Genomic DNA, 23,294 nt, shown 5'->3' with positions numbered 1-23,294 from the left:
CAGAATGATATCATATAATTTTGCATCACATCTGAGCCACAAAGCATGTCACTATTATGTCTATAATTTGGTTACGCACCTACGACCTATTGATGATGTAAAATCAAGGTCATGTGTTCACTGGGAAGTGCCGTTTAGAGGTGCGTGTACCAATATTAAACATCACTTCGAACGTCGGAGCTGTAATCTTTCAGAAGAAGGCAGGCTTCGAAAACGATGAACCGATCAAACGGAGCCATTACCGGCTTACGCCCACGCAACCTCTATAACGGACGGTGTCAATGTACACCAAAATTTTATTTTAAGAATACTTTCTTATTTTTCAAGTTCAACGTACTTCGTGATCTCAGCAATATTTTACTGAAAAGACTGAATTTCTCTTAATGATATCATACGTTGTAAAATTTACCAAATATGGTGATCAAATGTAGCAAAGGAAATATTTCTTCGACTTGGTTATTTAATTCGTCAGAAAAGTGGTCGGTACAATAATTTGTGTTATCAAGTACGTAGAACCATAATTTTTTTAGTTAACTAAACATTTCTGTCGCTAAATTTGATTGATGCAACGCATTTTTTAAAATCTTTTGTGTATCCACAACAGGAAACTGCAGCAAATAGAAGCGGAACGAAACACAAGTCATTTTTATTATATTTCACTTGATAAAATTACAGCTCACGAATGCTGAAAAATATTGTATGAAATCAAACTAAAAATACAGGTTCGTCTAAACGGTAACCACGTTAGAGTTTAAATTCAATTTGTGACCATCTAAACAATGTTTTGTTGAATTATTAATCAACTCAAACTTATTTACCGTTATTTCGTGCGGAAGATTTTGATCTTAAGAATAGAATTTTTACAGACATTTGCACTGACCTTTAAAAACTTTATAATCACCTTGGATTAGGTTCTTCAGTTACATGAATGCAGAAATTTCACAATATTTGTGCTTCTGAAATGAAAATGACCAACAATTTAAGCAGCTCAGAATCAAGATTTTAGTGGTCAATCGGGGTGAAAATATATTCCCATAAAGATGTGTCAATTTGACCACCCTTATGTATGTAATACAATGTACAAGGCTTATACCTCGACACCGCTGTGACATGAAAAAAAACCTCTGAGTCTCATCGTGAGCAAAAAAAAGATTGGAAGAAATGAAAAGAGGAAAAGTTTGGACGAGGAAATCGTTGACAATATTACAAGAGATGAGCGAAAACAGTTACGATGCTCGCGAAAGCTCTCCAATTAAAATCTTCCGGCAACTTTCGGCGACTTTCGCATCACGTTTCCCAAATTCGTTTTTATCGAACGAGAATTCTCTTGGGATGGGATTGATCTGATAATGTTGTGGAACAGATGAGCCTCAACCAGTAAATTTTTTTTTCAAGCAATACTTACAGAAAGAATGTATGTGAGGAATGTTTACATGTTGGAATCTTACGCTTCTGATGGGAAGCACGTAAGACGGTCAAAGACCGTCTAATAATTGAAATGCGGATATGCATTATCATTAGTTACGAGATCGGGTGCTTAAGAGACGTCTTACGTGCTTTCCATCAGAAGCGTAAGATTCCAACATGTAAACATTCCTTACATACATTCTTACATCGCGTGCTTAAGAGACGAAAAATTTCTTTTGGTAGTGATGAACGCGGATAAATTTTGTAAAAAGCCGGATCAGGTCACTGATTTTTACGAAGTCGTTGTACCAATCGATCAATTGGCAAGTTCTTGGTAATTTATAAATTTTATTCAAAACACAAGTGACTATGGCCAGCATCTGAATAATATAAATTATGATTGTCATCTCTCAAATGAATTTAAAATTCTTCCAAACGTTGATTATTTTTTAGTACGTTATTCAGTCTAAGTATTTTTCTAAAAGCCCTTTTCAACGTTCAAAAAAATGGAAGAACAAACGAAAGCAGCAGACTCCCTTGAGACTATTTGAAAACATCTTCCTTCCACATGACATCTTCTTCATTCGGATTTGACAACGTAGTCTTGTGCTAAACTTTTGGAAAATGAATGATAAATCTACAGTACCACTAATGTACAGCTGTCGCGTTCGGTACTAAATCGAACAAAAACTTCTATCCAATTAAAATGCAAATACAACAAAGTTTGTAACAACTGAGAGCCATTGAAAAAAGAGTTGTACAGATTTGGGAACATTTTTAGCGAGGGCACGCATATATGCTAGTCTTCTTACTCCTCGATACTGAGTTGTCCTCGCTTCCTTTTTACCTCCCATTCATCATTCAAGCGTTTCGCACTAGTACTTATCAACGCTCAAGTTTCGTTCTTTCATCCTGTTTCTTATTTATTTTTACGCACAGCTATCGAATTGTCGATGACTTCTTGTCTCTCGTTCATACTATTGCTGTTCCAGAAATAACTCTCATCAGTATGCCATACGTATCATAGGGTCAAGCGTTACTTAAACTTGGCCGCATGATGGGCGGAAACATGTTTGAAACCACTTGCAAAGAATTGTGAGTAGGGATGGTGTTTAGAGAAATCATAGTTTCCGCCGGGTATAAATAAGCCCTCGGCGTAGAAAGATTAACTCATCTTAGTCCAAATTCTACAGTAATACGGTCGATTGGTGACAGCATTATTATATAAGAAGACGTAAGTGACAGATTTTGAGTAAAAATTACTTTATCCTATCTAACTAAGCCTGTACTCTGTGTAGGTATTCTCTCGTAATAATTTGACCATTTCACATATTCATTACGGCGGCCATTCAACCTGTTTCGTCGACCCACACGGCACGAAATATGTCAGAAATATTTCCGAAATGTTACAACATTTCAGATTCATTACATAATTTCAGGAATATTTCTGAAATGTTTCTGAAATATGTCAATTGCAATATAACATTCCCAATATTTCGGAAACCTTTCAGAAATATTTCAAATGTAATATAACATTTTCGATATTATAAATATATTTCAAATGCAATATAACATCACTGGTACCTTTGAAACGTTTCAGAAATATTTCAAATGCAATATAACATTTTCGATATTATAAATATATTTCAGAAATATTTCAAATGTAATATAACATTTTCGATATTATAAATATATTTCAAATGCAATATAACATCACTGGTACCTTTGAAACGTTTCAGAAATATTTCAAATGCAATATAACATTTTCGATATTATAAATATATTTCAGAAATATTTCAAATGTAATATAACATTTTCGATATTATAAATATATTTCAAATGCAATATAACATCACCGGTACTTTCGAAACGTTTCAGAAATATTTCAAATGCAATATAACACTTTCGATATTATAAATATATTTCAGAAATATTTCAAATGTAATATAACATTTTCGATATTATAAATATATTTCAAATGCAATATAACATCACCGGTACTTTCGAAACGTTTCAGAAATATTTCAAATGCAATATAACACTTTCGATATTATAAATATATTTCAGAAATATTTCAAATGTAATATAACATTTTCGATATTATAAATATATTTCAAATGCAATATAACATCACTGGTACCTTTGAAACGTTTCAGAAATATTTCAAATGCAATATAACATTTTCGATATTATAAATATATTTCAGAAATATTTCAAATGTAATATAACATTTTCGATATTATAAATATATTTCAAATGCAATATAACATCACCGGTACTTTCGAAACGTTTCAGAAATATTTCAAATGCAATATAACATTTTCGATATTATAAATATATTTCAGAAATATTTCAAATGTAATATAACACTTTCGATATTATAAATATATTTCAGAAATATTTCAAATGTAATATAACATTTTCGATATTATAAATATATTTCAAATGCAATATAACATCACCGGTACTTTCGAAACGTTTCAGAAATATTTCAAATGCAATATAACACTTTCGATATTATAAATATATTTCAGAAATATTTCAAATGTAATATAACATTTTCGATATTATAAATATATTTCAAATGCAATATAACATCACTGGTACCTTTGAAACGTTTCAGAAATATTTCAAATGCAATATAACATTTTCGATATTATAAATATATTTCAGAAATATTTCAAATGTAATATAACATTTTCGATATTATAAATATATTTCAAATGCAATATAACATCACCGGTACTTTCGAAACGTTTCAGAAATATTTCAAATGCAATATAACATTTTCGATATTATAAATATATTTCAGAAATATTTCAAATGTAATATAACACTTTCGATATTATAAATATATTTCAGAAATATTTCAAATGTAATATAACATTTTCGATATTATAAATATATTTCAAATGCAATATAACATCACCGGTACTTTCGAAACGTTTCAGAAATATTTCAAATGCAATATAACACTTTCGATATTATAAATATATTTCAGAAATATTTCAAATGTAATATAACATTTTCGATATTATAAATATATTTCAAATGCAATATAACATCACTGGTACCTTTGAAACGTTTCAGAAATATTTCAAATGCAATATAACATTTTCGATATTATAAATATATTTCAGAAATATTTCAAATGCAATATAACATTTTCGATATTATAAATATATTTCAAATGCAATATAACATCACCGGTACTTTCGAAACGTTTCAGAAATATTTCAAATGCAATATAACACTTTCGATATTATAAATATATTTCAGAAATATTTCAAATGTAATATAACATTTTCGATATTATAAATATATTTCAAATGCAATATAACATCACTGGTACCTTCGAAACGTTTCAGAAATATTTCAAATGCAATATAACATTTTCGATATTATAAATATATTTCAAATGCAATATAACATCACCGGTACTTTCGAAACGTTTCAGAAATATTTCAAATGCAATATAACATTTTCGATATTATAAATATATTTCAGAAATATTTCAAATGTAATATAACATTTTCGATATTATAAATATATTTCAAATGCAATATAACATCACTGGTACCTTTGAAACGTTTCAGAAATATTTCAAATGCAATATAACATTTTCGATATTATAAATACATTTCAGAAATATTCCAAGCGCAATATAACATCACCGGTACTTTCGAAACGTTTCAGAAATATTTCAAATGCAATATAACACTTTCGATATTATAAATATATTTCAGAAATATTTCAAATGTAATATAACATTTTCGATATTATAAATATATTTCAAATGCAATATAACATCACTGGTACCTTTGAAACGTTTCAGAAATATTTCAAATGCAATATAACATTTTCGATATTATAAATATATTTCAGAAATATTTCAAATGTAATATAACATTTTCGATATTATAAATATATTTCAAATGCAATATAACATCACTGGTACCTTTGAAACGTTTCAGAAATATTTCAAATGCAATATAACATTTTCGATATTATAAATACATTTCAGAAATATTCCAAGCGCAATATAACATCACCGGTACTTTCGAAACGTTTCAGAAATATTTCAAATGCAATATAACACTTTCGATATTATAAATATATTTCAGAAATATTTCAAATGTAATATAACATTTTCGATATTATAAATATATTTCAAATGCAATATAACATCACTGGTACCTTCGAAACGTTTCAGAAATATTTCAAATGCAATATAACATTTTCGATATTATAAATATATTTCAAATGCAATATAACATCACTGGTACCTTTGAAACGTTTCAGAAATATTTCAAATGCAATATAACATTTTCGATATTATAAATACATTTCAGAAATATTCCAAGCGCAATATAACATCACCGGTACTTTCGAAACGTTTCAGAAATATTTCAAATGTAATATAACATCACTGGTACCTTCGAAACGTTTCAGAAATATTTCAAATGCAATATAACACTTTTGATATTATAAATATATTTCAAAAATATTTCAAGCGCAATATAACGTCACCCGAACTTTCGAAACGTTTCAGTAATATTTCCATTTATGTGTGTATACATAAGTATTTTTCATAAAATTTGTCATTTTTCAAATTTTCCATAATGGACACGTGCATAAAGTTTTTCAATATTTATACCTTTCATAAAGTTATGGATCTTTAATAATTATGCATACTGAGCTACGTCCAGTCAAAAAGACCGAAGTGAAGACTTTTTGACGGAATACGAATTGGGCGTCATAATTCTCATTTGTCTTGTTGAATCTACCAATTTTCTCGAACAATATCTCTTAAGGGACAACACCACTGTGACGGCTTCAAAAAATCGATTTTTTGAAAACCATCTAGAAAAATCTAGAATACATTTAAGAATAAAATGCCGTTGGTCCCAGGTCGAAAAAATAATTATTTTGGGAGATATAGGAGATATGGGAGATGCCAAAGGGACTCGTGACAACGGGTCCGAAAGTGTGGTCCACACCGAATGCGTGTTTACTTTAAAACCAGTATAACATTGACCTGATACTTCCAAATTCCAATGTTTAGAATATTCAAGTATTGGAGGTGGTGGTTTCGAACGCCTTAAGGGGGTATTCTAGTGTAGAGGCATGAATTTGAGGTGTTTTTTGAAGTGCTGTAAACAAAAAACAAAAAATATTTTTACCATCCATTTTTCTATCAGGCGTTTATTATTATTTCACGATTACAAAAAAAAAAAAAAAACAAGTCAAAAAATACAAAATTGAAAGTGCTATGAGTTGTTGAAGTGGGGGGTACAAAATGGCGCGCCAATGTTGTCACGATTGCAAGCATTTTCAAAATCAGAAAAAAAAAAGATTATTAATCTACATAAATGCAGCTATCGTACTAACTAAAAAAAAGTCGAAACAAAATTTTTTTTTGCCAAATTACGGCTGTCCGAAAAAATAATACGTTTTTTTTTTACTTTTTTGGACGTTTCTGAATTTTTTAAAAATAGTAAAAATTATTATTTCGTTATAATAATAGTTCGTGCGATAGAGACATGTATTGAGAAGATTCTCACCAAATTTCAAGTAAATCGGTTCAATAGAACTTGAGAAATCATGTCAACCGTTTTGAAAAATGTAGTTTTGAGAAAAACGCGTGTAAAGTTTCGAGTAAAATTCGTTCCAGCCGAGCCAGTATTGAAGACGTGTCACTAAAATAGCTATATCTCTGAAAATAATTGAAATTCTGACTTGTCCTTTTAAGGACACATTCTTGAAAGGTTAAGCTTTGAAAATATAAAAAAAAAAAAAATCGATTTTTTCAAATTTCTACACTAGAATACCCCCTTAAACGGATACATAAATATTCGTTATTTACGTCTGAACCATATAAGAATAAACAAGCAGTGTTTATATTTTAACTAAACAATTCATCAACAATTAACATTCCTCTTTGATTCCTGGGTGACCGGTTTACACTAATTGTAATATTATAATATTTATTCACATTCTTATTCTACGTATATGTTTATTAAAACTACCGTCGTACTTATATTAATTCAAATTAACGCGCCTTATTTATTCGCGTTTTATCCGCGAGGAAACGCTAAAAAACCCTAAAAATATGGCATCACGTCGCATACTCGAGCGTCACGCGCTAATTTTTCGCGCATCACCGTCGCGCAACGTCGTGTACTCTTTCATCCTTCATTCTCGAGCTTTCTTGCTCTTTCGCACCGCGTTTCACAGGTCGTTAGATACCGCGGATCTCTTGAGAAAATTACAGAAACCCACGTGGCAAGAAAAGTGGATATTTGGTAAGTAAATGTTTAATTTCCAATAAATGTGTAGAGAATTAGACCAAAAAATATCCTTAGCTACTTGGCATAATTACATATTTACGTGCATATTTGCTATGTACGCGTTTCTGCAGTTTGCTTGCTAAATCGGCTATCCTTGGCCACCACGTGTTGAATGGTATGCAATTGAAATACCGGCTTATGTGTGAACAGAAAGTACTATACTGCTTATAATTTTTTGTCAAGCTGTGAATTAAATAAAATAATTACGATCGTTGACTTCCCAACTATGAAACATCTATAATATTAAATCTTTTTATAGTTTACTCAACAAGGTTATTTCCTGACCGCAGAGGTCGTTGACCTCTCACGAGCGAGTACTCGTTTGCTTTTCCATAGAATTGAAAAAATCATGCTGCGTATTTGAAGGATAACTTTTTGTCAGAATAACTTTTCCTTTGGAGAATCATTGTGATCTGGATGAACTAAGAGTGTTTGACCAAATATTTAGAAAAAGTCAGCAATAGTGGAAATTGTGTGTGGAAATTTCTGGTTTTTTTCTCATATTTTTTGGTTAACAGATCTTCGTTTATCCAAATCAGAATGATTCACCAAAGAAAAATTCGTCCTGATAATTATCCTTCAAATTGCATAATGATTTTCCCCCTTGATGGAAAATCACACGATACGGCATAATTGCCTTATGCAGTATTAAATTATGCATATTCCGATATTCGTATAGTGTCGTGATTTATTAATAAAGGCTAATTTTACTTTATACTAAATTGTTGATCAATTGAAACTTGAAGATACGCCGAACGTTATCAAACTTCGGTTTACTTTTCACTAGTTAATTACTGATTGAGGCCTGTATATTCAAAACTGTACGTTTTTAACATTTTAACTATAATTATTATAGGATATTATTATGCATTATAATTATTTTTCACGCTATACATATAGACGGGCCCTAATGAAACACTTAGTGTGTCTCGCTGGCCCAAATAGAACAAGGTTATTTCATAAAAAGCTGTATAAGGCATGTACAGAGCTCTGTATATACGTCTTATGTCAGCTTCAGTTTTATGCACATTCCTATCATTGTTGATTATAAAATAGCAGAATATACTCTCACAAAACATTCTGCTTATGGGCTATTCCGCGTCAACCGGATCAGTCATCTCTCAGATATTTTTTTAATTTGGCATGTGTGTTGTGTAGGGGGAGTTAGATTTTTGCGCCAAAGTGCGAATCTCATAATGCAAAATTCGATTTTTTATTAACAATAACAAATTAGACTCCCATTTTTTTCAAAAATTCATAACTTCGGCAAAAAATTAGATACAATATTTTTTTTTTTTTCAAATTACGCGGAAAGCTGCATAGAATTTAAAAAAAAATACGGAATGGTAAAAAAAGTTGTTATCAATTGTTTATTTAACAATTAATTTTTCAAAGATTTTTAAAACAGTGACTGACACCATCAAAAACTTTTTTAAAAATTCTGACATGTTCCTTGAACTGTACTACAACCTGTGAATTAATTCCAGAGGGGTGTTTTTCTTCGTTTTCGAGTTAAAAATCATTAAAGGTGTCGATGCGCATGAAGTCTCTACGTAATGGAGGGCGGCCGGTTGCCATCCACCGCTACCCGCGGTGGCGTCGCAGCGTTATTTTAGTCATTTTCACGCTGTAGGACATGATTGAAGAATCTGAAAAAAATACTGTACCTTCACAAGGCCTGCTCAAAGCGATAAGTGAAGTTTCAAGAATGTGTTTTTCACCGTTTTTTTATTACAGAGATTCAAAATAACGGTTACACACCATGAGAGTGCACATAAATGATAATAATTACATAACTTGCTACTTATTTTAACACTTTGCCGTCCGGACGGTTCGTAAATATTTATTCACCTGGTGCCGGCAGCGCTTATTCGGATCACTTGACTTGTCGCCGGCCGTTCTTGACATTATCGGGAGATTATAAATTGTTAAGTTTTACTAATCTCTTTGATAACTTGTGTAACTTATTGTTACCGAAACAAAACACCAGCAGAAAGCTAAAGACACTAAAGTGTTGCCACAGACCCCGAGCGATACTGTGCTCACAACACCACGTGGTGTCGCCGGCCGTTGGCCATCAGTTTGCGCACGTCACCACTGTGGTCTCGCCGGACGGCAAAGTGTTTAAATAAAAACACATTCTTGAAACTTCACTCATCGCTTTGAGCAGGCCTTGTGAAGGTACAGTATTTTTTTCAGATTCTTCAATCATGTCCTACATCGTGAAAATGACTCTAAAATAACGCTGCGACGCCACCGCGGGGTAGCGGTGGACGGCAACCGGCCGCCCGCCATTACGCAGAGACTTCATGCGCATCGACACCTTTAATGATTTTTTACTCGAAAACGAAGAAAAACACCCCTCTGGAATTAATTCACAGGTTGTAGTACAGTTCAAGGAACATGTCAGAATTTTAAAAAAGTTTTTTGATGGTGTCAGTCACTGTTTTAAAAATCTTTGAAAAATTAATTGTTAAATAAACAATTGATAACAACTTTTTTTACCATTCCGTATTTTTTTTTAAATTCTATGGAGCTTTCCGCGTAATTTGAAAAAAAAAAAAATATTGTATCTAATTTTTTGCCGAAGTTATGAATTTTTGAAAAAAATGGGAGTCTAATTTGTTATTGTTAATAAAAAATCGAGTTTTGCATTATGAGATTCGCGCTTTGGCACAAAAATCTAACTCCCCCTACACAATCCACATGCCAAATTAAAAAAATATCTGAGAGATGACTGATCCGGTTGACGCCGAATAGCCCATATAATTAATCATTTTACTCAGATTCAGGACTTTCTTTATTACCTGAAAGATTTTTGAAATGTATTGTGGAATATATCAGAAATATTTTCACTATATCTTTCGGAAATGTTTCAGCAATATATCAGTCACCATTTTCAGATATATCGCTGAAAAATTTCTGAAATATATCGCGGAAATATTTCTGACATATTACCGAAATGTTTCTGACATATTTTTGACATATGTCAGCTGTATATTTCTGACATATTTCTGAAATGTTGCAATAAAAAATAACGTGTTCCAAATGAGACGTTTCTGAAATATATCGCGGAAATATTTCTGACATATTACCGAAATGTTCCTGACATATTTGTGACATATGTCAGCTACAAAACGTTAGTTATATATGCGGACATGGACATATTTCTGACATATTTCTGAAATGTTGCAATGGAATATAACATGTTTCTGATAAGACATTTCTGAAACATTTCTGAAACATATTGTGCTGTGTGGGTCAGTAATGAGGGAAATCATAAAATAAGATACAAAATTTATAGAATCATGTTTTTCAATTGCAGTGTATTTCCTGGAATTTCAACGTAAGTTTTTCGACATGACATTTGTATGCCGAATCATTTGGATATTGCCAATTGTATTGGCCTGCGCTGGGTTATCTTCGGCTGGTCTGAAAACTAAGCACGAATGGAAATACGTCGACTACGTATGGGAGAACGATAAGCAAAAACAAGATGCCATCCACATGGGGGTTTATAACTACGCAACAATCGTGATATTCGACCATCAGCCACTGCCAGGTACTTTTCTTCCTAATTGTGAACTTTAGAACTATTCATTACATATTAGGATAAGTTGGAATGAATAAGAATATCATAGGATGTTGTACGCATATACTATCTGACCATTATCATATGACTCTTTCAAAACTTTATCTACACCAGCTAGAAGTAATCCAGCTCAAACTTTAACTGTTACGCATATGGACTCCGCTTGATAGCGAGATGAAAAATTATGTTTGTCAATAACAAGTTAGATTTGAACAATAACTATCTGAAAGCTATACCCGTTATTATCGATTCACAAGAAAGTTGAATTTCTGATCACCATAAGTGTGAGGCTAATGTTCAAGCCGGTACTCACTGAAAATGTTTTAAGTTCTATATATCGATGTTAATTTTGAGGGGTTGAGAAAACGAGCATATCTTTTTCTTTTCCATTCTATGACTACAATCTCTTCCGATCATTTTGGCGCGAGAACAACTGATAAATTCGCAAAGTTGGGCTCAGCTTGGGTGTGGTACATATTTGCACGCGCTTTCCTCTGAACAACATTGGTCATTACTTTTGCCACGATGACTCAAAAACGCTTTGACATATCGCCTTAATTTTTATTTTTTTCTTCCAAAAATGAAGGTATCAACCTTCTCTACGAAGCGAACCTAAATCCATGTGAATTTTTCTACAATTGTCGTTGTTATTACAAGAAATGTCATTCAGTTTTCCTTTTTCTTTTTAATTTTAGCCGCCATTTTTTATTTATATATTATTTCAAAAACTTCACGTCTGGTCTGAAGAAAAACATTCCCCGAAGGAAATGGCGGTTTGAAATTTCCGAAAACTCTAACCGTTCACTCGAAATCGTGGATATAAGGGAGTAGCGCATGAGACGCGTGGTCTTGTTTATCTGCCCATATCTGTCTTGAATATTTATATTTTTCAAACTTTGACCCCTCAACTTTATAGCCAAAACTCTAATACGAACGTTACAAAAAAGAAAATGTATGTATGTTGTTTCAGTTCTCCAAAAATACCATTTGATTTTTATCACATTATCGGCACATTTTCGCTCCCTAATCTCCTTAAATACAACTTCTCTCCGCAAGAAACAACTTTGAGTAATTGTATTATACTGATTTTTATTTATTATTTTTACAGATGGTCGACAAGTGATAACAACTCCGAAATTCTCCAACAACCCTGCTACGTTATCGATAGTTTCCAATAAAATCGGTGACGGTGGTCCGTTGTTGGCTCCCTACCCAGATTGGAGCTGGCATAAAGCATCGGGAGACTGCTCCGGCATCACGAGCGTTAACAGAGCAGTCGTAAGTATATAGGTACAATATCGCAAGACGTTTCTTGGGTATTCAGTATCCTTACGTGCAGTGTTTGAATATTTACAGATCGATAAGTGCAACAGATTGTGGATCGTCGACTCTGGTACAATCGGAGACGAGCGGGTGTGCCCGGCAAAAATTCTCGCCTTCGACTTGAAAAATGATAGGCTGGTAAAAGAATTTCAACTCTCAGATGATCTGATGCGCAGTCCTTACAATAATTACAAAGGACTGCTCGATGTACAAATCGTAGAATCGTCTGCCGACGCCTGCGATACATACTGGGTAAGTCAACTCTTACAATCAATTTCGGTATGATGCCGGATGCTTTCGAAACTTAATCGTTATCGACTTCTGCAGGTGTATATAGCAGATGGGCGGAGTTATGGTGTAGTAATTTACGATGGAATGGACGCGTGGCGAATCGACGAAAAAGTCTTCTTCCCGACCAAACAAGCCTCGCAATTCAGTATTGCTGGAGAAAATTTTACTTTGGAAGTTGGACCTTCTGCCTTTTTGATAACCCCGGACGGATTTTTAAAAGAGCCCTACATGATTTTTAAAAGCCTATCCAACTTCAAATCGTGGGCGGTTACTTTGCGGGAGTTGCACAGTTCTAAGTGTGGGAATGAAGTCAACGTCTACGTCTCCAATTACACAGGATCCAGTCAAGAAGCAGGGAAGGGTTATTCAAAAGATGGCGTCCTCGTAACTGGTTTCGCTCAGCCAAGGCAACTCGTGTGTTGGAATCTACAGTACCCTCTGGAACCAGAATACGTCGTACGTATGCCATGTTTCTTCGCGATAAAAATCATTAGCTAGATCTTTTTCTCAGGTCAAATGATGCTCATTATCAATGGACACCACCTCATTGCTTATAGAATACACTGGCCATGGATTTGATGACATATTTCGCGAATCTGCAACTCACACGTATTATAACGAATGATTTCAGGGTGTTCTGGCACAGAATGACACTACCTTGCAGTTCATTAACAGCGTCAAACTGATCACGGAAAATGGTTGTTCAATCGAAAAACTTTCGGTCATGACAAACAGGTTCCAGAAGTACATACTGAAGACTATGGATTTCACGGAAGTTAACTTTAGAATTATGACGGCTGACTTCAATGCCCTCGTCAAAGGCACCGTGTGCGAGCCGACAGGTCGCCCTGTAGTTGTAAATAGTATAGTGGAAAAGGAATACTTACCTCTAAAGGTTACGTAAGCCTGTCTCCAACATGGAGTTCCTTGTTCCTCTTTGTGTTCTTAAAATAGTCCAATAGCTCAGAACACGAGATTTATGTATTCGACAGATATATTGAAACATTGAAATATACATTGGTTGAAGAATCGTATTTCATTAGTGCACAACATCCCTCGATCATACCAAAAATAAAAATAGGACTACGACAAAGGTTTCCAGCCTGCTACGATCAGTTACAGGTTGACGAATTCTCGACTTCATCAGTTGCATCCTTCGAAGTAAATAACCAATTAACCTCACGTTTTTTATCGTCATTCATTGAACGCTCACGGAGATCAGATGGATTTGTTGCTTAATTAAATCGGGAAGGTTAGAAATGAGTAAAAATTGCCAAGAATGTAGGTATACTTTACGATAGTCGCTGTTTCATAAAATTTCGAAGTTCTTGTATATGGTATTTCAGAAAATTCCAACTCTTGAGGAAAGCATGGTAAAATGTTATGTTTTTAAGTAAATAAAAATTAAATTAATTAATTGAAATGATCATTGAAACTGTAAGATGTCTCGCATGAATCTCGAAATACTTCGGATGTATCGCTTAGAAAAAACCAAGGTGTGAATGAGGAAGGTCGACAATGCATAAGTTTCAGCGTCCTAAAAATACGAAGCTGAAGCAATCACGAACAATAATAGACCGGGAGCCCGTAACAAAAAGCACGTATGATCGGCTCCTGGCTAAAACTTTTTGAGAAGCTAGCCAGTGTTATGAGTAACAGGGAAACGCAACTATGGCGGCCTGTCAGTGTCATCTTTGCGGTGCGCAATTTTTTGAATATGTCGGAAAAAACCATGCCCTTGGGTGATGAGGTCACAGTCAATTCTTGTTTTATATTGTTCATTAGATAGCCAAAGTCTGAAGGAGTTGTATGCCATACCGATACGGCGTCATAAACTGGCCACCATACCTAATTAAACGTGTGATTTTTTTTGCCTTTTTGAAATACTTGCTCAGAGCTAATTTTTGGAACAGTGATAGAAAATCATGTTTCATCCACGAATATGACCATGCCAGCCTGATCCGGCGTCATTAAGTATCCGCCATACCGGTTCAAAGATGTCAAGTTCTTCGCTTGCCCATGTATCCATGGAGGTCTTAAAAACCAATCGCCATACTAGTACCGATCATACGTGCTTTTTGTTGCGAGCTCCCGGTCTATAAACCACTGTCGAGACCTTTTTCTGCCGAGCTTTAGTAAACGAAAGAAAGTGTCCGGTTGTTAGAGAGGAATACGACTTCGAAGTATAATCAAATCCATTATTTAAGTTACATTCCTTGGGCTGTACCTGTTGATGGACATATTTTCAGACTACCCTCTGCAAGTTTTGAGGCAGCAGTCACGGAAATTTTGGAGGTGCAGCGTTTATCCTGAGTTGAAGTTTTGGCTCAGTGGCAGACTGTGGCTACTAGGTACGACTAGTGAATCTTTGCCGGCCCTTCGTCTTATTCATAATCTTGAGAAACCTACCTACTCGATATTTATACACGTCACAACTTTCAACACCCTACTATAACCTATGTTGGCACCATGTGCCCTAATGCTTCTACGGGAAAGCTTATTTACGGCCTTGATGTCCTCACGTATTGCAGAGTATTTGAACAACAAGTTTTGTTTCGGAATTTTGGCTCAGTCCTAAGTAAGTTGTGCGTCTGCCGCTAGAGGCGTTGAGGCGCATTTTGTTCCCGCGTTTAAAACTATACAGTTGATCAGTATAACGTGAGTGTGAGTGTTTCTACCACTTGTATATGGGTTAGAGGTGGAAATCGAGCGGTGAATAGTCTATTACAGTGTATCGGCTAATCAGACGTTATCCAGTTATTATCATCGATCAATCGCTAAAAATTAATCGAATATCTCAATAATCGTTCAATCGATAGTGAAAAAATTGCGCAAAATTATAGAAAATACGAAATGTCTTTATCGTAGGGTATACAATAAAACGTGTGAACATTTTATCCAATATTAAACTCATTTTACAGCACACCAATCTTTTCAATTTGGAATGATTTTTTTTATATTTTATATTCTATGTTACATTTCCTTTTTTAAAAAGGACATTTTTCTTTTATGTGTCCAACATATTTGCCATCGTATTAAACAATGTTTCTATACCTATACTGTAAGGTCCGCGGTTTTCTTGAGGCTTGCTCCTATAAGAAAACCCTGTTATTGTGTAGTTCTTTTGCCTTAACACTTGAAATTAAGGTAAATATGGATAATATAAAGGACCTCCTCTGATGGGCAAAAGGAAGGATCGGTCTTTCCTACCCAAAAACACCCTGATTCAATTAGTTATATGGACTTAGGTGATTCCAAAGTCGCCTTGGTTCATGAACAAGCACCTCCTTCTTATGCTCCCTCACGTAAAATAAGAGCTGTATCGCTGTTGCTACCGATCGGAGACAACAGAGTGAGGTGTATGTCATCTATTCGCAGAAACGAGCTTCCCGGTGCTCTCTTCTGACTGCGAACTCGGAGTATAAACAGAGTCGCCTTCCTACTTCTAGTCTTGGATTGATGATCCAAACACAACGCCGATTAGTACAGGTAATAGGGAATTTTTTCCTGCACTAAATTACAGGAGTTATTTTTTTTTCATAGATAGTTTCAGTATGACGCATGACGTACTGAATGTAAATTCATATAATCCTTACAAATTTTAAGGGCGGAAGTGCCGCCATTTTGAGAAAAACCGTTTCGGCCTATATCTCCGTAACTGTGCACTCTAGGCTCAAAATGATAATGACCTTGTTGTAGATAATGATATTTTCTATCTTTTTTTTTTAATAACTTTCTTTGTATAACTAACTATTAACAACTTATACGACTGCCAAAATTCATTTATTGACTTTTTGATCAATATCTCCCCGAATAATTGTTTAAACAACGAAATGCTAATAATGTAACTTTTAGATCCACAAATTTCCTACAACTTATGTGATTTTCTTTTTGATTAGAAAAAAAGGTAATTTTATGATTTCCGGTATCTCGCCTATTGACAGTGGTGTCAGATAGGAAATATCCTCAGGATTAGGGAAAAAATAATTAAAGAAATCCCACCTGTGCGCAAAATTGTTGAGAATCGATTTGAATACCAAAAAATTAAGGAAATTTGGAAATTGAGGAAAATGTTTTCCCAAAAAAAAAAAAAAGAAAAAATGATCGAAAATGTGTACGATATTCTTGGGCACTAGAATGGAATTCCCCACACATCTTCTTCCTATACAATCAAAAATAAAAACGTTTCACAATTCAAGGAAAGTTAAATAAAGTATAAAATACGACTACAGGTCCTTCCCTTTTTTTCTCTTCTTAATCTATAAAGTAAATAGACGAGCGTCAAACCTGCCGGTTTTTCCATACATGTAAAATAATTATGTAATTCACTTACCATCTTGATACCTCGAGAGCTGCTAGCACTAAACTGAACACTGTGAAGCCTCTTAACTGGCTGCCAATATCAGAAAAGGAGAGGGGTCCATACATTGTTGCTACTGAAATAATTTTGTCGTTCCGATCTCGCATCTCTCAAAATTCTTAAGAAATGCTTGTCAAGACTGATATAAAATGGGCGTTTTTTTTTTTTAATAAGGAAAAGTTTTGACAGTAATGGAAAATAGAGATTACTAAAAACAAATGTATTGTTTTTTAATAACACCGGCCCAATTAAATTTTGAGAGGCTTATGGTTGAATAAACTTCAGATTTGGGTTTAGCGGACCAAAATGCATAAAAATCATACTTGGTCTATAGTTCCACAAATTTTTTTCTTACCAAAAGTGCTAATTTTTGGCGATTTGTATGGTTTTTTGCAATTTACTCAAAATTTTGAGGGTGTACGGGCAAAACTGACTTCAGATTCGGATTCAGCGCAACAAAATACATAAAAATAGGTAGGTCCGGTCAAAAGTGCAGACCTCTTTTTTTTTTTTTTTGTGAGCCGGTGTTATTAAATATAATACATTTGTTTTTAGTAATTTCTATTTTCCATTACTGTCAAAACTTTTCCTTATTGAAAAAGAGGCGCCAAAAGCGGGGAACAAATCGATTCACTCTCGGATGTTTATTGTTTCAATTATTTGTTCTCTTCTGGGTTACCCCCACTACAAAAAAGGTGGGTTCAGTAAAAAAAAAAAAGCAAAAGGAAAGAAGGAAAAAATCGACCGGCTCTCGAAATTTTCTTTCTTTCATTTGTTTTTTCTCTCCGAAAATACAAAAAAAAAGCCGGGATTGAATTAAAAAAACAAAAGTGAACTGGGAACGAACCAGTGTCCCGCATCACTCCATCCGCATGTGGTATCTATTCAGCCACACTACAGCTACGTCCATGATCGCGCGTTTGCTGGGTATGTTTATGGAGCTTGCTTGGAATTCGCTGATGGTTCTCTGGAAGATTCAGTTCGAGAAAAAAAAAATTTCCCCCAACCACTTGCCCATTGCACATTTTACATAAATGTTATCGAGCTGGCTTCGTATATTTTTCCATAGACTGCGTGTACAAATATTCGAGAACACCAGGCGTCACATATTTTCATATCAATAAAAAAATAACATTTATTAAAAAAAAAAAAAAAGTATGCGGGCTGGGAATGGTTAATTATTTTGGTTCAGCGTCCGCTAATTGAATCCAAAATTTATCAAATCTGGAGATACTTTTATTCACTGACATTCATAATTGAAACAGTATCACGAAAAGCGAGCGTTGGAGATCTCCATACTCATCTCTGCTTTCCGCGGTTCTCCCATTTTTATACTTGTCGTGATCGCCCATCCTGCTACATCGTCGTCGTCTTTTCCTTATCCATAACCTTGCCGGTACATCGTCGAGTTAGTATGTGTCAGCGAGGCGTCGGTCAGCGTCTGTTATTGTTGTGATCCTTCGTATTTACGGCCGTAGCTGATGTCGGAGGTGACCTCGACCAGCTGTCCGTTACAATACCTGACCTATAAGAGAACGAATACTTGAACATGTTTTATATTCTATCCGCGGTATTCAAGAAAGTCCGCTGTATGTTTAACGGGCGTAATTGTATAACGGCCCGTTGCAATCTCCTGTTTTCATTGTTCGTATCTTATAAAACGTATAACCAGCGTAAATTTGACAGTCGAAAACAATAAAAACAGAAGGTTATAACGGGTCGTTATACAATCATGGCTGTTAAACGTACGAACGTTCGTATATACCGCGGTTAGTTACATATCCTTCATTAGTAGTAATACATCGTACAATCATGCGGCTACGCGTAACTCAAGTTTGACCCTGTGACAGATATGGCATATTGGTGATAGCTTTTGCTGAAAGAGCAATAGGGTGAACGAGATACAAGAAGTGATTGGCGAAACGATAACTTTAAGTGAAAACAAATAAGAAACAGGATACAAGGACGAAAATTGAACGTTGATAAGTAGAAATGAGAAACGCGTAAATGACGAATGGGAGGTAAAAAGGAAGCGAGGACAAGTTAGTCTTGAAGAGAGTAAGAAGACAAGTATATGCGTGTCCTCGCTTAAAATGTTCCTAAATCTGTAGAACTCTCTTTTAGACGGCTTTCAGTTGTTCCAAACTTTGTTGTATTTGCATTTTAATTGGATAGAAGTTTCTGTTCGGTTTAGTACCGAACGCGACAGCTGTACATTAGAGGTACTGTAGATTTATCATTTATTCTCCAAAAGTTTAGCACAAGACCACGTTGTTACATGCGAATGAAAAAGGTGTCATGTGGAAGTAAAATATTTTCAAATAATTTTGAGCGAGTCTACTGCTTTCATTTGTTCTTGCATCTTTCTGAACATTGAAAAGAGCTTCTTCGAAAATAATTGGACTAAAAAACTTATTATAAAATTAATAACGTTTAAAAGAATTCCAAATTCATTTGAGAGATGAAAATCATAACTTATATTATTCAGACGCTGGCCATTGTCACTTAAGTTTTTAATAAACTTTATAAATTACTAAGTAGTTTCCAATTGATCGGTTTGTTACACGACTTCATAAAAATCAGTGACCTGAGTAGGCTTTTTGCGAAACTTACTCCCGTTCGTCAACTACCAGAAATAAATGCTAGTTACAAATCCAAGTTCTTAAATCAACATTTTTCAGGTAATTGATTTGATTACATACTTCACGTTCACTGATTTAAATTGCCAGGGCCACCAAATTCTCGCTTACACATTTAAGCAGTCCTGTAAGTATTACTACAAGAAAAATTTTGCTGGTTAGGACTCATCTGTTCCAAAAAATTATTTGATCAATCCCACTCCAAGAAAAGTCTCCTTCGATAGAAACGAATTTGGGAAACGTGATGGAGAAGTCGCCGAAAGTTGCAGGGAGATTTTAATTGAAGAGCTTTCGCGATTGTCGCAACTGTTTTTGCTCATCCCCTGCGATATTGCGAACGATTTCCCCGTCCAAACTTTCTCTCTTTTCCTCTCTTCCAATATTTTTGTTGCCCACGATGAGAGTCAGAGGTTTTTTGCGTATCACCACGGTGGCGAGATATGAGCCCTCCTATATAAAAGTAGTCAAATTGACACAGCTTTATGGGAATATATTTTCACTCCAAATGACCATTAAAGACTTAATTCTGAGCTGCTGAAGTTGTTGATCATTTTTAATTTAGAAACACAACTATTGTGAAATTTCTGCATTCATGTAAATGAAAAGCTTAATTCAAGGTAATTATGAAGTTTTTAAATGACAGAGCAAATGTCTAAAAATTCTATTCCTAACGATTACATCAAAATGATCTAGGGGAGAGCGGGGTCTCCTTTGACATATTTTTCTTACTTAGAATCCGCCCTGTTTATCCAATTTCTCAACATATCTCAGTATCCGTTGTGTGATATAGACATTCAAGTACGTAAATAAAATTCAATGAACGTATAAATGTCGCTGTGATAATAAAAAATTACTGATTTTCGAGAGAGTGCAAATGACAAAACCCCATGTGTGGGGTACCTCGTGCCACGGTGTGGGGTAGAAGGTGACGTATACTGTAAAACGTGGAGCAATGTGTGCTACGTAGGAAAAACAGGCAAATAACGTATCGAGTTTCACTAATTGTTTATTGCATTTTTGAGTACACATTGTACAACGCTGAATATCTCTGATGTATATTTCACTTAAAATCATATAAAAGTAGAATCTTTTTCAGTATACGAACCTAATGCGTAGCAGTTGTACAGACATTTTTTTTATTCACTCAGTACCACAATACCTATTATATTATCCATCAAAACTTAACACACATTGCATAACTCTGAACATCTTACACATTACACGCGAAATAGTGTTCAAGAACAGTAGTTTGGAGTACGGTAACTGAGACTAGCATATGGTAGATCAAAACTTAACATATCATTATCACTCATTATTATTCTTGAACCTGAAATAGTTTGTTAGGGATAGTTATTTCGTACGAAAACTTATTACTAAAAAGTACACATATCTTTGCGATTTGATCTTAAATGTATTCAGGTAAATATCATTTTCATTCTCATTGGAATTTGAAACTTATTACTATGATGAATATTTTCCATTACTTTAGTCTGAAACGTACTCAGGTACAGAATAACAAACAGGCTTAAATGTTTGTTTTTCACGTTAAAAAGCAGGCGCTTGGCCTTTGCTCGGTAGGGATTCCTTGTTCACTCCTTTGGCTTCTGAATTTGTAGCGGGAATTTCTGTGACAAAATTATCATCTAATTTGAGTTCCTTGCACACTTTCTTTCGACTTGACTTATTCTGCAGATCCTTTCCTTCTACCAACTCTTTTTTAATCTTTCTAGCTTTCATTTCATTGCATAGAGTATCTTTCGCAGGGGTATTTGTTGATATCACGCTACTTTTTCGTTTTCTGTAGATTCCTTTTCGAGGTTCGGCCTTTGGAAATGGTTTCATATCTTGCGGCAAAATAGTTGTTTTCTTATATATTCGATCTTTGAGTTAGTTCTCGATTCAAGTTCAACTTTCGGTGAATCTTCTGGAACTTCAGGAACTACAGATTCACTGGTGATAACTGATAGCTTACCATCTGTTATCACTGTAATGTGGAGGACAATCAGCTGATTACAATTCTCATGAGGTGTTAAGATATCAGATAACAATGGAGCATCAAGCAATATCGACGCGTTGTGACGAGCACGATCTGTTTGACCCCCATCACTTGCTGAGCTTGCAAGTGCTACATCAACTGCATCAAGTGCTAACGGATCGTCAACGTCAAAACTAGTTCTCAAATCTGTAAATTCATTCTCATTATCATTATTCTTATTATTATTATTATCATTCTTATCAACATTACGTGAAGTATCATTGATGCTAGAATCTACACTTAGGGCCTGATTCGTTTCAATGGTAGGAGTAAGTCGATCAGTGACATACGAGCACAGGTATTCATCGTCATAAAATAGATTTCGATTCAACGGCTAAACATCCGTCGATTGATTATAATCCATTCATTGCATTCGAAGTATGTGACGGTAGAGTCATCAGGATCATTCCATTGTCCTTACAAAAATTCAAAGAACGATTCGAAATTTTTCCTTGGAAATATTAAGAATGGAGTGATCGAATTTCCATTCGTAGCAATAAAACAACATGCTGTGATGAGAATTCCCTGTTCACCGGATATAATTTGACCAATCTGTTTCTTACTCTTCTGTGCAGTTACATACGGTGGATTGTCAGCTGTTGTTAATGCAATTTCGTCTAGGTTGTAAATGAAAGCAGGTGACACGTCATTTCCCAGCTGCTTGTACGCTGCTTCTAAACTGTCTTAGAAAGTACTTGACCTGGGTAGACTGGTCCCTTCTGGTTTTCTGAGCGATGAAACTTTTTTCATGAAATATAAAAACCAATCTACAACAGCTGATTTTTTGTGAAGCCATGACTCTGAACAATTTGATTTATTGGCAACAACTAATTGATATGCTAATGCCATGATGCATATTCGATGCGGTGAGCAAATAGTTTCTCAACTGTAGCTCACTAACTTCTAAGAAAACAATTCTGGTCCGGAAATTAGGAGCAAAATTCGTACCCTGCTGTGCATCTGTTGGAAGTTTCTTGTACTTAGTGACGTATCGCTATAAAGTCATTCTGTTGATTCCTAATGCTGCTGCAGTGAAACGGACATTCCAGTCGTCATCAACAACTTTTCGAACACCAGTTTCCATCGTAGCACCATCGATGACTTTTTAGTCAGATTTATTTTTGCCATTTCAGATCATGTCTGCTGAGATTTATTTTTATGTCAATCAACTCGAATACCTGAAAAATAAAATCATACTTATACACTGCGCTATGGGATTGTCACAAGGAGCTCCGTAAAAGTTTGTTGTAATGTACCCCACTGCTCGTTGATAATGTTTTTACCTAATCAATATTTG

General features: G+C 34.4%; 1 protein-coding gene across 2 annotated transcripts; it reads left to right on the top strand.

The window, feature by feature from the left end:
- The first annotated feature begins 2,568 nt into the window (after positions 1-2,568).
- On the top strand, positions 2,569-13,997 carry LOC124303993 (major royal jelly protein 1-like). 2 transcript variants are annotated; one of them, XM_046761910.1, is made up of 6 exons: positions 2,569-2,641; positions 11,083-11,319; positions 12,458-12,627; positions 12,706-12,924; positions 13,000-13,419; positions 13,595-13,997. In XM_046761910.1, the coding sequence occupies exons 2-6, from the start codon at positions 11,118-11,120 to the stop codon at positions 13,865-13,867; spliced, it is 1,284 nt and encodes a 427-aa protein (XP_046617866.1). In that variant the 5' UTR covers positions 2,569-2,641; positions 11,083-11,117; the 3' UTR covers positions 13,868-13,997. The 2 variants fall into 2 exon arrangements, with proteins under 2 accessions (XP_046617866.1, XP_046617858.1); XM_046761902.1 differs by lacking the exon at positions 2,569-2,641 and adding an exon at positions 7,552-7,712.
- The last annotated feature ends 9,297 nt before the right edge of the window (positions 13,998-23,294 follow it).

The sequence above is a fragment of the Neodiprion virginianus genome, chromosome 1 (assembly GCF_021901495.1).
Source record: "Neodiprion virginianus isolate iyNeoVirg1 chromosome 1, iyNeoVirg1.1, whole genome shotgun sequence".
NCBI lineage: Eukaryota > Metazoa > Arthropoda > Insecta > Hymenoptera > Diprionidae > Neodiprion > Neodiprion virginianus.
This window is presented reverse-complemented; position numbering and strand designations above follow the sequence as displayed.